We start from the raw sequence: 12,513 nt of genomic DNA, 5'->3' as shown, positions 1-12,513 counted from the left end.
CGGGGTCAGGCGATGGAGTCATCATATACCTGAACCAGATTATTCCAGAAAAATAGTTGCTGTGTGAAACTATAACCTGTCAAACATCCATTGATCTAGTCAATTTACCCTTCAGTTAGGAAGAAAAAAACACCCACAATACTATCACCATAAGTGCCAGTATTCACAAGAGATCTGTACTTAGTATGCAGTGTGTGTGTAGAGGTAATACAGTGATCACCGGTGACATTGTACACAGGACCTCTGTATATACATTCAAGAAAAGAGGAGGGGGGGAGAGGAAAAGTTAGGAGCTTGACACGCCGAGATATGCATCTGTAAGCCGTTGCAAATGAATGTAACTGGTGGGTGCAGTACCTGCTGGTGATTTCAGCTGAAGTAGAAGAAAGGAAAAGGGAATATCCAGCACGTCCATCCAGTTTAAGTAAAATATCCAAAATTTATTGAAGCATTTTAAAAAACAATATTAAAAAACAGAGAGGAGACTCTCTCTGCCTGACGCGTTTCTGGCGCACCACGGCGCCCTTAGTCATAGTTCCTATGGGCTCCGTGGTGCGCCAGAAACGCGTCGGGCAGAGAGAGTCTCCTCTCTCTTTTTTTAATATTGTTTTTTAAAATGCTTCAATAAATTTTGGATATTTTACTTACACTGGATGGACGTGCTGGATATTGCCTTTTCCTTTCTTCGACCTCTGTATATAGTATACAGTGTATAGTGTCAGTGTATAGGTAACACTGACTCACCAGTGATGTCTCTAGTTGAAGTCCTTCATCTTTCATCCAGCACAGACCGCCATCACTTCATCCAGACAGGACTCGTCTCTGCAGGAAATAACACAGTTATCTCGAGCTCCGCTTGCAGAACACACTACTTAATTTTTCCCAACTTCTACATTACACCACATGAAGAAAAAGAGGCAACATAGTGTCACTCCACACAGTAACAGGCCTGCCCCCTCATTTAAAACTGTCCTCAAAAATAAAATAAATACATCACTGCAGTAATAATATCCCTTAATTAGCCCCTATGGTAATAATAATATCCCCCATCCTGGCTCCGTGTATCTCATTCCTGGCTCCAGCCATATGTTCTCTCATCCTGCCCTCATGAGTATCCATCCTGCCCCATATGATCTCCCCATCCTGCCCCATCTGTCTCCATCGTATCCATCCTGCCTCATGATCCTGCACGAACTGTCTCGAATCCTGCCCCATGTCTTTCATTTTGCCCTGTGTCTCCAATCATGCCCCGTATCTACATTCTGCCCATGTCTCCAATCCTGCCCTATCTGTCTCCAGTCCTGCCCCATCTGTCTCCAGTCCTGCCCCCAGTGTGTCCAGCATCTCTGCCCCCAGTGTCCAGCATCTCTGCCCCCAGTGTCCAGCATCTCTGCCCCCAGTGTCCAGCATCTCTCCTGTTGTGAATTCCGCTCTTGGGCTCCCTCCGGTGGTTGTTAGTGGCATTTTTGTGAGTTCTGCTCTTTGGCTCCCTCCTGTGGTTTTTAGTGGTATGGCTGCTTCTTGGATTTAGCTTCAGCAGCAGTTTTCACTGATCGTCTTTCTGGCTCGGCTATATTAGTCTGGCCTTATCCCTCATTCAATGCCAGTTGTCAATTGTTCCTGTCTGGAGTCATTGCTCTTAGGACTTTCCTGACACTCTGACCAGTTCATCAAACCTAAGTCCTTGCTTGTGCTTTTGCGGTTCTCTTGTTGTGGACTTGTTGTTCAGCACTTTCTTGTTTTTGTTCATTTGTCCAGCTTTTCAGTATGGATTTATTCAGCTAAGCTGGTAGCTCTGGGCAGCAGAGTTTGCCCTCCACACCTTTAGTCAGGTGTGGAGATTTTTGCATTTCTCTGCGGTGGACTTTTTCTAGTTTTTATTACTGACCGCACAGCGTTCTGTCCTGTACTATTTTCTATCTAGCTAGAAGTGGCCTCCTGTGCTAAGTCTTGTTTCATACTATGTATATCATTTCCTTCTCCTCTCACAGTCATTATTTGTGGGGGGCTAATCTATCCTTTGGGGATTTTCTCTGAGGCAAGATAGTTTTCCTGCTTCTATCTTTAGGGGTAGTTACAGGGCCGTATTTGCCACTAGGCACTTGAGGGCACGTGCCTAGGGCGGGGACAATGCAGGGGGGCGGCACCTGAGCAAGTTTAAAAATTTTTTTTTTTTTTTTTAAGTCCGGGGTCCCCCCGCCCACCCACCCACCTCAGTCCCAGTTGCTGCGGGGGGAGGGGGTCTCGGCGCAAGGCAGCCATCAGGGCATTGCTGCCCTGACTACTGTATGGGGCAGAAATGGGTGCTGTACCTTTAAGCAGCAGCAGCCCAAGTGCATCATGTTCCTCCTGACATCGGTCATGTGACACGCTGTGCGCTCTTCTTACTGTAAGAGCACTGGAGCAGACTGCAGAGAAGCATGTTTGTGGGAGAAGATACTGAAGTCGGCGGTGAGCAGGGAGAGGAGGCGAGCAGTGTGTGTCTGTGTGAGGACTCAGAGGAGAGGAAGCTGCAGAGAGGAGTGAGGTGAGAGAGGAGACGGGAGTCTGCTGATGTGAGTGAGTGAGGAGAGGGGAGGCTGCTAAGGGGAGGGGATGAGAGGCTGGAGAGGAGAGGCTGGAAAGTAGGAGAGGCTGGAGAGGAGAGGCTGGAGAGGAGAGGTTGGAGAGGAGAGGCTGGAAAGGAGAGGAGAGGCTGGAGAGGAGAGGCAATGAGAGGCTGGTAAGGAGGGGAGATGAGAGGCTGGTAAGGAGAGGAGATGAGAGGCTGGAAAGGAGAGGAGATGAGAGGCTGGAGAGGAGAGGCTGGAGAGGAGAAGATAGGCTGGAGAGGAGATGAGAGGCTGGAGAGGAGATGAGAGGCTGGAAAGGAGAGGAGATGAGAGGCAGGAGAGGCTGAAAAGGAGAGGAGAGGCTGGAAAGAAGAGGAGAGGCTGGAGAGGAGAGGCGATGAGAGGCTGGTAAGGAGAGGAGATGAGAGGCTGGTAAGGAGAGGAGATGAGAGGCTGGAAAGGAGAGGAGATGAGAGGCTGGAAAGGAGATGAGAGGCTGGAAAGGAGAGGAGATGAGAGGCTGGAGAGGAGAAGCTGGAAAGGAGGAGAGGCTGGAGAGGAGAGGCTGGAAAGGAGAGGAGAGGCTGGAGAGGAGAGTCAATGAGAGGCTGGAAAGGAGAGGAGATGAGAGGCTGGAAAGGAGAGGAGATGAGAGGCTGGAGAGGAGATGAGAGGCTGGAAAGGAGAGGAGATGAGAGGCTGGAGAGGAGAGGCTGGAGATGAGAGGCTGGAAAGGAGAGGAGAGACTGGAGAGGAGAGGCGATGAGAGGCTGGTAAGGAGAGGAGATGAGAGGCTGGAGAGGAGAGGCTGGAAAGGAGAGGAGATGAGAGGCTGGAAAGGAGAGGAGAGGCTGGAAAGGAGAGGAGATGAGAGGCTGGAGAGGAGAAGCTGGAAAGGAGGAGAGGCTGGAGAGGAGAGGAGAGGCTGGAAAGGAGAGGAGAGGCTGGAGAGGAGAGGCAATGAGAGGCTGGGAAGGAGAGGAGATGAGAGGCTGGAAAGGAGCGGAGATGAGAGGCTGGAATGGAGAGGAGATGAGAGGCTGGAGAGGAGAGGCTGGAGAGGAGAGGATAGGCTGGAAAGGAGATGAGAGGCTGGAGAGGAGATGAGAGTCTGGAAAGGAGAGGAGAGGCTGGAGAGGAGATGAGAGGCTTGTGAGGAGAGGCTGCTGAGGAGAGGAGATGAGAGGCTGGTGAGGGGAGGCTGCTGAGGAGAGGAGAGGGGAGGCTGGTGATGGGAGGATGTGAGAGGCTGGTGAGGAGAGGGGAGGCTGCTGAGGAGAGGAGATGAGAGGCTGGTCTCATGCTGTATATGGGGAGGCTGTGTGGGGCTCATGCTGTATTTAAGGGGCTGTGGGGGGTTTAAAGATATATAGGGGGTGTCAGCATACTTAATTCTGCTCAATATTAAGTGATATAATTAATAATAATTAATATTGAAATATATGAAGCGGCGCTGGTGGTATAGGGTATAGAAATACCTGCAGCAGATTTAAACAATCACCACAAAATTGTAAAGAAAGGGCATAAAATACAAAAGAAAATTGCGCTGGTAAAACCCAAGAAACGTCTTTGAGCCAAAAGATCTGATTTAGGGGGAAGGCACAGAGGCCAATGTAAATAGGTGTAATGCCTACCGCATAATATGTGCTCAAATAATAAGATATGTAACAGCACCAACACGGTAAGTGTTCCGGAGAGCTGCCCCGGCCGGTGGCAGCTGCTCCGAGTACCGGACTCCAAGCAGGGACGGCGATGCACCGTCTCAGGGCGGCAACGCCTTGTGTGCGTTCAGAGTGCACGGCGCGTCTAGGACCTGTGTGACGTAGTCAATCAGGTGACCGTCCCACATGACTAGGGAGTTCAGTACGGATCGCGGTAAGGACCAGAAAAAGCCTTTTTCCGGAACACTTACCGTCACAGATTCCAAAGACTTTATCTGTACTACACAGCATCACTGAAGATCTACGGACAGAACTACGGGCGTTCCATCTGGATTCATATAGGTATTTACCTCTAGCTCATTTAGTTCACGTTACTCAGCAACAGTAGTGGCCCACTATAGCTGTATATAGAGAAGGCACAAGTATATCTGGTGCTGTTACATATCTTATTATTTGAGCACATATTATGCGGTAGGCATTACACCTATTTACATTGGCCTCTGTGCCTTCCCCCTAAATCAGATCTTTTGGCTCAAAGACGTTTCTTGGGTTTTACCAGCGCAATTTTCTTTTGTATTTTAATAATTAATATTGAGTAGAATTATTTTCATGCTATTGGTTCGGCCTCCACAACAGTCATGGTCTTTCATCTGGCCCCTCGGGAAAATAAATTGCCCACCCCTGATCTAGAGACATGGAGTGAGAAGCCCACAGATTAGTCCGTTCTCTCACTAAATTACCCATCCAGCTCTTCAAACTATTCTCTCTGAAACGTCCCAGCATTGCAGAGATAAACTTTCCTGTTTGCAGTCTGAGTGATGCTGCCCGTGGTTTTGGTAGTATGAATCGACTGACAGGTTCCCCTTAAAAACCTGTCAGCCAAACCTTGCTACCGTGGCAGAATCAACTGACCATGTACTGTGTATGAGATCCACCAGATTCTCACATGACAACTAATGGAAAGGTTTGCTAAGGTTCCTTTCACATCAGCGATTTTCTCCGTTCGCGGCAGATACTGCAGTTTTTCTGCCTCTGTCGTGTAACATATCACTTACAGGCCGGCAACTCTGCGTTCGGCCTCATTCATTCCCTATGGGACTTGCGGACATGTGCAGCACTTGAGGTGAGACAAAAAAAACACTGCTAGCAGCATTTTTTTTCCTGTTGCTGCAAGTACCGCATTTGCCGGATCGCAGCAAAACCGCAAGTGCCGCAAGTCCCATAGGGAATGAATGAGGCCAAACACAGTGTTGCCATAAGTGATCCATTACGGATGCGGAAAAACTGCCGGATCTGCCGCAAATGTCAAAAATCGCTGATGTGAAAGTAGCCTAAGTCACTGCCGATAGTGTCTGCATTAGTCAGACTCACCAATGGGGGAGGCAGCACGAAAAGTGCCTAGGGCAGCAGAAACTCTAAATACGGCCCTGGGTAGTTAGCTCTTAGGCTGTGATGAGATGCCTAGGCAGAGTTAGGAGCATTCCACGGCTGCTTCTAGTGTTGTGTTGAGCTTAGGGACTGCGGTCAGTATAGTTGCCACCTGCTCAGAGCTAGACGCATGTCGCTCCTTAATCACCAGATCATAACACTCTCCCCCAGTGTCCAGCATCTCTGCCCCAGTGTGTCCAGCATCTCTGCCCCAGTGTGTCCAGCATCTCTGCCCCAGTGTGTCCAGCATTCCTGCCCCCAGTGTCCAGCATCTCTGCCCCCAGTGTCCAGCATCTCTGCCCCCAGTGTCCAGCATCTCTGCCCCCAATGTGTCCAGCATCTCTGCCCCCAATGTGTCCAGCATATTGCCCCCAGTGTGTCCAGCATATTGCCCCCAGTGTGTCCAGCATATTGCCCCCAGTGTGTCCAGCATATTTCCCCCAGTGTGTCCAGCATATTGCCCCCAGTGTGTCCAGAATATTGCCCCCAGTGTGTCCAGCATTCTATCCCCAGTGTGTCCAGCACTCTGCCCCCAGTGTGCCCAGCATATTGCCCCCAGTGTGCCCAGCATATTGCCCCCAGTGTCTCAAGCATATTGCCCCCAGAGTGTCCAGCATATTGTCCCCAGTGTGTCCAGAATATAACCCCCAGTGTGTCCAGCATATTGCCCCCAGTGTGTCCAGCATCTCTGCCCCCAGTGTCTCTAGCATACTGGCCCGGACCCCCGGATAGCTGTTTGCAATAAAAAAAAGTTCTCCTCACCTGTCCCTGCTCCAGCGGCGAAGGTCCCTCCAGCAGTGCGCACTCGCCGGCGACTGACAATTACATCAGACGCCGGCGACGTGCGTGCTGCGGCTGATGTCAGCTGCCAGCCTCCGATTGGCTAGCGGCTGTTAACTATTGACGTGCGGGCGCGCGCCCGCACATCAATAGCGTTTAACTGCCGCAGCGCCGGTAGGGGACCGGTGAGCAGATGAGATGGGGCCCGATGCGCCAGTCAGGGCAGTAATGCCCAGACCGATAAGCCTGATGATCTATTGGTGGACAATGAAGAGACACAAAGCTAAATCATAATAAAATTAAAAAAAATAAATAAAAAATGTGAATTCACTGATGAAAGTAAATAACAAAAGAGAGGGGCGAACACCGGTTCATAGATTTGAAGCCTGAATGTGTCCAACAAGATATGTTTGTCCCTAGCAATAGCTCAGAGACAGGGCTATAAATAAATATATAATTTAAAAGTCTTTGAATAATTTTCTATTGTTGAGGTATACACTACCTCATAACAGGACTGTCCAGAGATTGTGAAAATGGAAAATATAAGAATACAGGGGATAAATAGACTTGCATTTCTTTTTTATATTTCCCCCTGAGGGAGTAACATTTGCTTTGGTTTCCAAATAGTTACAGGCATAATATTTTCACCCTTGCAAAATAAAAAAAATTGTGCCTTTGGCATCACAGAATACATTCACTATGGTGCTCTACTGGTTATGGATGATGAGGATAAGGAGGAGGCTAACAACAAACAGACCAAATCTGGAAGCGTATACCCATGTGTGGTTGTGAAGAGGTGCATGAGAATACACCTCCACAAAAGAGAGAATGTATTTGAGGTTATGTTTTGCTTGGTGGTGTACAGAAGTCTTTTCCAATCCAGCCCTTTTTCATTTTTATGAGTCAGCCTGTCAGCATTTTCAGTTGACAGGCGGATGCTGTTATCTGTTATTATTCCACCAGCGGCACTAAAAACCCTCTCTGACAGAACGCTAGCAGCAGTAATGCCCTGACGGCGACGGGCAATCTGAGCGGTAGCCCAGGGCCCCCCACACCACTGGGCCCTGGGCTACCGCCCAGATTGACCCTATTATAATCCATCTCTGATCGTAGACATTAGACGTCATCTGGATTTTCTCTCAATTTTCTGGTTATTGAGGTTTCTGGTTCGAAAAATAAACCAATACGTTAGAAGTTGTAATTTCATTGTTTTTCAAACTTATTTCACCAAACGTCTTCATCTGTCTGTGACTTTTACAATATTTCTTTCAGGATAAAGATCTGACCCATATTAATACTACAGAGACATATGTGAGGGGTGATGAGCGGTGTAAAGAAGAGATTCCTACAGATAACCACACAGGTGAGTAGTGACCACTAAATGCAGAGAAGTCACAGATTTTACTCAGTCACTGACTTGAAGAATAACTATAACTAGATGTTCATTATTTTTGGGGTGATGCAGTGGGGTAAGCCTAAGTTCACATTGCATTAAAGCAGCCCGTTCAACACATGCGTTAAACGGGCTGCGTTAATGCAAGTGCCGACATGCCATTACACTAGCGCAGATAGAGCTAGCAGATGCTCTATCTGCGCTAGTGGTGACGGACCCAGAAACGCTGATGGCACATCGCTAGCACATGCCCAAATAGAGCTCAATGGCAGCGTTAACGGACTGCGTTACACCGCGTTATACCACTGTGTAACGCAGTCCGTCTATCGGTCTGCCTGGACGTAATGTGAACCCAGCCTTAGGGATGGACTGGAGCAACATTTCTGACTGGCATCCTCATAGGTCATGACCGGCATAACGCGGTGTAATGCAGTCCGTCTAACGGACTGCCTGGGCATAATGTGAACCCAGCCTAAAATATGCTGAATTCACTAGGACTTGCACGACGATTAGTGAATTTGACACATCCTCTGAGTGGCGCTCGCCTATGTGCGCCTTGACAGAAATCGTAGTCAATTTAGGCTAAGTTCACATTGTGTTAAAGCAGCCCGTTCAACACATGCGTTAAATGGGCTGCGTTAACGCAAGTGCTGACATGCCATCACGCTAGTGCAGATAGAGCATCTGCTAGCTCTAATCTGCGCTAGCGGATACGGACCCTGAAACGCTACACTCAATGACGGCACATCGCTAGCGCATGCCCATTTTGGGCGTGCGCTAGCGATGCGCCCAAAATAGAGCTCAATGGCAGCGTTAACGGACTGTGTTACACTGCGTTATGCCACGTCTATTGGACTGCCTGGATGTAATGTGAACCCACCCTTAGGGACGGACTGGAGCAACATTTCTGACTGGTGTCCTCATAGGTCACTGTGCACAATGGTTTTGTCTATATACACTTTTGTAGCATCTTAGTGTCGGTGACCTCTGATATGTAAGAGAGAAACATAATCAGCCACAGGCTTCACTGTTATGTACAAAAGAATTTTCTCAGCCAACAAACCTCAATAACATTCTTCTTTACATGTTATAATCTAATGGTTAATACTGATATCCCTATATGCCAGTACTTTATAAAATTAAGTAAAACAAAACAATTATAATAAACATGGCATACTTTGTGTAATCGTAACAACCTGTACATTTCCACAAACAAAGTATTTATTGTGATAGATAAATGCTGTGACTAAAAATTGTTGATTTGTTTTTAGCCATGTCAGTGTGTATAACTATTAGTGATGAGCGAATATGCTCGCCATTACTCGTTACTCGCCCGAGTATCGGGGTACTCGACGAGCACGGAGCATTTCCGGGATTATTCGGCTGTAACCCAGCAGTTTTGGTGGACTTTAGAGACCCAATCACGGTGCAGGGATTGTCTGCCAGGCCATGAAACGCCGCAGCCATCTTTTTTGTGTCGTGCAGTGATTGGCTGGGCCGTACAGCATCATCCCGAGTATAAGAGTCTTGGCGCCGCCCTGCTCGCCGCATTCTGTTCCTGTTTCAGCGAGAGTAGGGAGAGCTGCTGCCGAGATAGGGTCAGAATCGTGGTTTTAGAGATAGTGTAGGTCTGCAACTCTTACATCCACAACTCCAGAGAAACTAAAAGTCCTTTTTAGGGCTAAGTCGTGGGTTCCGATATTGCAGCGCTAGGCAGGCAGGGCACAGCATATCCACATCAGTGCAAGGCCTGCAGGCACTGTATGTGCGTCCATTGCTCCCACTGCATCCTTCCCAAAGATCCATAACTGCCTGCTGCAGCTTATTTACTGTCTATATACCTTTAGGTTTTTTTTCCACAAATCCCCCCCCCCCCACCCCCCCAAAAAAAAAAATACAGACTGTTCTGTCAGACTGAGGCCTGTTGAAAAGTGATAGTTTGTCAGGCATACGTAGCATAGTTGTGTGTGCTACCCTTGTGCCCCCCCCCTTTTTTGTTTGGTGTTTTAAATTCACCGAAAAAGGCCTCATATATCTGCATGCTCCAGGTTTGGTCATTGGAGGCCGGTGTACTTATTTTGTGGCTGTGTGATACTCAAATTCTATACAGCACTATTTAGCATAAAAAAATTGAAAGGCCACAGATTTGCCAGTGTGGTATTTCCGTTACAGCCGTCGTATACCGTATATACTCGAGTATAAGCCGAGATTTTCAGCCCACTTTTTTGGGCTGAAAGTCCCCCTCTCGGCTTATACTCGAGTCATACCCAGGGGTTGGCAGGTGAGGGGGAGCGGGGGCTGTCTAATTATACTTACCTGCTCTTGGCGCGGTCCCTGTAGGTCCCTGGCTTCCCGACGCCAGCAGCTTCTTCCTGTGCTGAGCGGTCACATGGTACAGCTCATGACAGTAATGAATATGCGGCTCCACCTCCCATAGAGGTGGAGCCGCATATTCATTACTGTAGTGAGCGGTAACAGTGACCGCTCACTACAGGAAGAAGCTGCAGCGTCGGGGAAGCAGGGACTGCACAGCGCCAGGACCAGGCGAGTATAACGGGGAGGGGGAACGCTGCGCTGCGCGATACTCACCTGCTCCTCGTTTCGGCGCCGCTCCATCTTCAGCAGTGGCGCTCAGGTCAGAGGGCGCGGTGACGTAGTTAGTGCGCGCCCTCAGCCTGAACGTCAGTGCTGAACATGGAGTGGCGCCGGAACGATCAGCACGTGAATATTGAAAGCGCCGGGGGCCTGAGCGACGGAGAGGTGAGTATGTGATTTTTTTTTTATCACAGCAAATGGGGCAAGTGTCTGTATGGAGCATCTATGGGGCCATAACGTTTGTGCAGCACTATAAGGGGCCATAATGGAGCGCCCCCAGACACAGGGCCACAGGTTACTCGGTACCGGGCCTTTCTGGCTCAGTTCTGGGGATGTCACGGTGGCTGGACCCGGTCCGTGACCCTGCTAAGGGGCGTCCAATAAAAGGCGATGCGAGTCTGTCAAGGTTTCGTGACGCCACCTGTGGTATTCGGTCAGGGTGACCGACGCTGCTTGGGGTCCACTGGGGTGATGTGATGGCAGCTAGATGGTATACCTTCCCACAGGTGAAGTGTGTCCCCAGGGCTTCCCAGTAATGTAGATAGCGATGGTGTGAGGTGCAGTCAATAACGAGGACACAGGGTTGCAGTCTCTTTACCTCTTTACTGAAGACTTCAGTATCCTCAATCGAGAGTTCGGTTAAAAGGGCTGTCTGAGACTGGCCGGTCCGAAGGCACATCCAGAGTTCCCTTTGTAGGTGGAAATCGTTGCCTACCACTAGCGCCTATGTGTTGTAGTGCTTCCCTGCTGAGCATTCGGGATAGTCCTCACAACTTCTGTTCTCGTTCTTTCTAATTCGTTCCAGTTCTTTCTAGTTCTCCGTCCCCCAGGTATGTTATGGCTAGGACGCACCCGTTTGACGGGAAGGCTCGGAGTTCTTCCGGGACCCTAGAGACGCCCCTCTCCACGCGTTGCCCCCTATGTCTGCTTAGGTGACGTAAGGTAGACAGCCAACCTATAATTAACTGTCCTGCGGAGTTTGAAGTAAGGCATAGAGTCAGTTACTTCCTCGGTGTTCCGGCCACCGGCTACGCGCCTCAGTAGGATGTTGCCGTTCTCCGGGCACGACTCCTACTGGCTCGCCTTTGTGGTTGATCTCGTTTCTCACTTTCCACAATATCCTTCGCTTTGTGTGTCTTTCTTAGGATACCGCCGCGGGTGGTGCAGGCGCGGTTCCGTAACGTTCTGTTCTGGTCGCTAGGTACCTGCCAGATTCCCACGTCTGACAGGGACCCCCCTGAATCTTCCCAGCAACACCACCTGCCACGGGATGTTGCCTGGACAAAATCCAGTCAGCTTCTGACTAACTTCCTATCCAACCCCTAGTTTTACCAGTGTGAGGAGTGGCCTAATAAATAAAACCTTTTGCTCCCCCCTAGTGGCCGGAGTGTGAAGTGTACTGTGTGCTGGTGATACCTGGTCAGATGAACTCCTTTAGTGCCATCAGACGTACCATCACTCCCCTTAGTGGCAGAGCGATACTACTGCAACGATCAGGTCTCTGGGGCGCTGCACTAACGTTTGTGCAGCACTATATGGGGCCATAATGTTTGTGCAGCACTATATGGGGCCATAACGTTTGTGCAGCACTATAAGGGGCCATAACGTTTGTGCAGCACTATAAGGGGCCATAACGTTTGTGCAGCACTATATGGGGCAAGTGTCTGACGTAGTTAGTGCGCGCCCTCAGCCTGAACGCCAGTGCTGAACATGGAGTGGCGCCGGAACGATCAGCACGTGAATATTGAAAGCGCCGGAGGCCTGAGTGACGGAGAGGTGAGTATGTGACTTTTTTTTATCACAGCAAATAGGGCAAGTGTCTGTATGGAGCATCTATGGGGCCATAACGTTTGTGCAGCATTATATGGGGCCATAACGTTTGTGCAGCATTATATGGGGCCATAATGTTTGTGCAGCACTATATGGGGCCATAACGTTTGTGCAGCACTATAAGGGGCCATAACGTTTGTGCAGCACTATAAGGGGCCATAACGTTTGTGCAGCACTATAAGGGGCCATAACGTTTGTGCAGCATTATATGGGGTCATAATGTTTGTGCAGCACTATAAGGTGCCATAACGTTTGTGCAGCACTATAAGGGGCC

At 49.2% G+C, this 12,513-nt stretch overlaps 1 protein-coding gene across 3 annotated transcripts in view; it reads left to right on the top strand.

Annotated features, from left to right (window-relative positions):
* LOC138666993 (zinc finger protein 585A-like) overlaps positions 1-12,513 on the top strand; it is a 166,182-nt gene that overhangs the window by 80,084 nt on the left and 73,585 nt on the right. For all 3 annotated transcript variants that reach the window (XM_069755205.1, XM_069755203.1, XM_069755204.1), the window contains exon 6: positions 7,694-7,784. In XM_069755205.1, the coding sequence (XP_069611306.1) occupies positions 7,694-7,784 (91 nt within the window). The remainder of the gene's footprint in view (positions 1-7,693; positions 7,785-12,513) is intronic.

This window comes from Ranitomeya imitator, chromosome 2 (genome assembly GCF_032444005.1).
Source record: "Ranitomeya imitator isolate aRanImi1 chromosome 2, aRanImi1.pri, whole genome shotgun sequence".
Classification (NCBI taxonomy): domain Eukaryota; kingdom Metazoa; phylum Chordata; class Amphibia; order Anura; family Dendrobatidae; genus Ranitomeya; species Ranitomeya imitator.
Note: the sequence above shows the minus strand (reverse complement) of the source record. Positions and strands in the feature narration are given on the sequence as shown.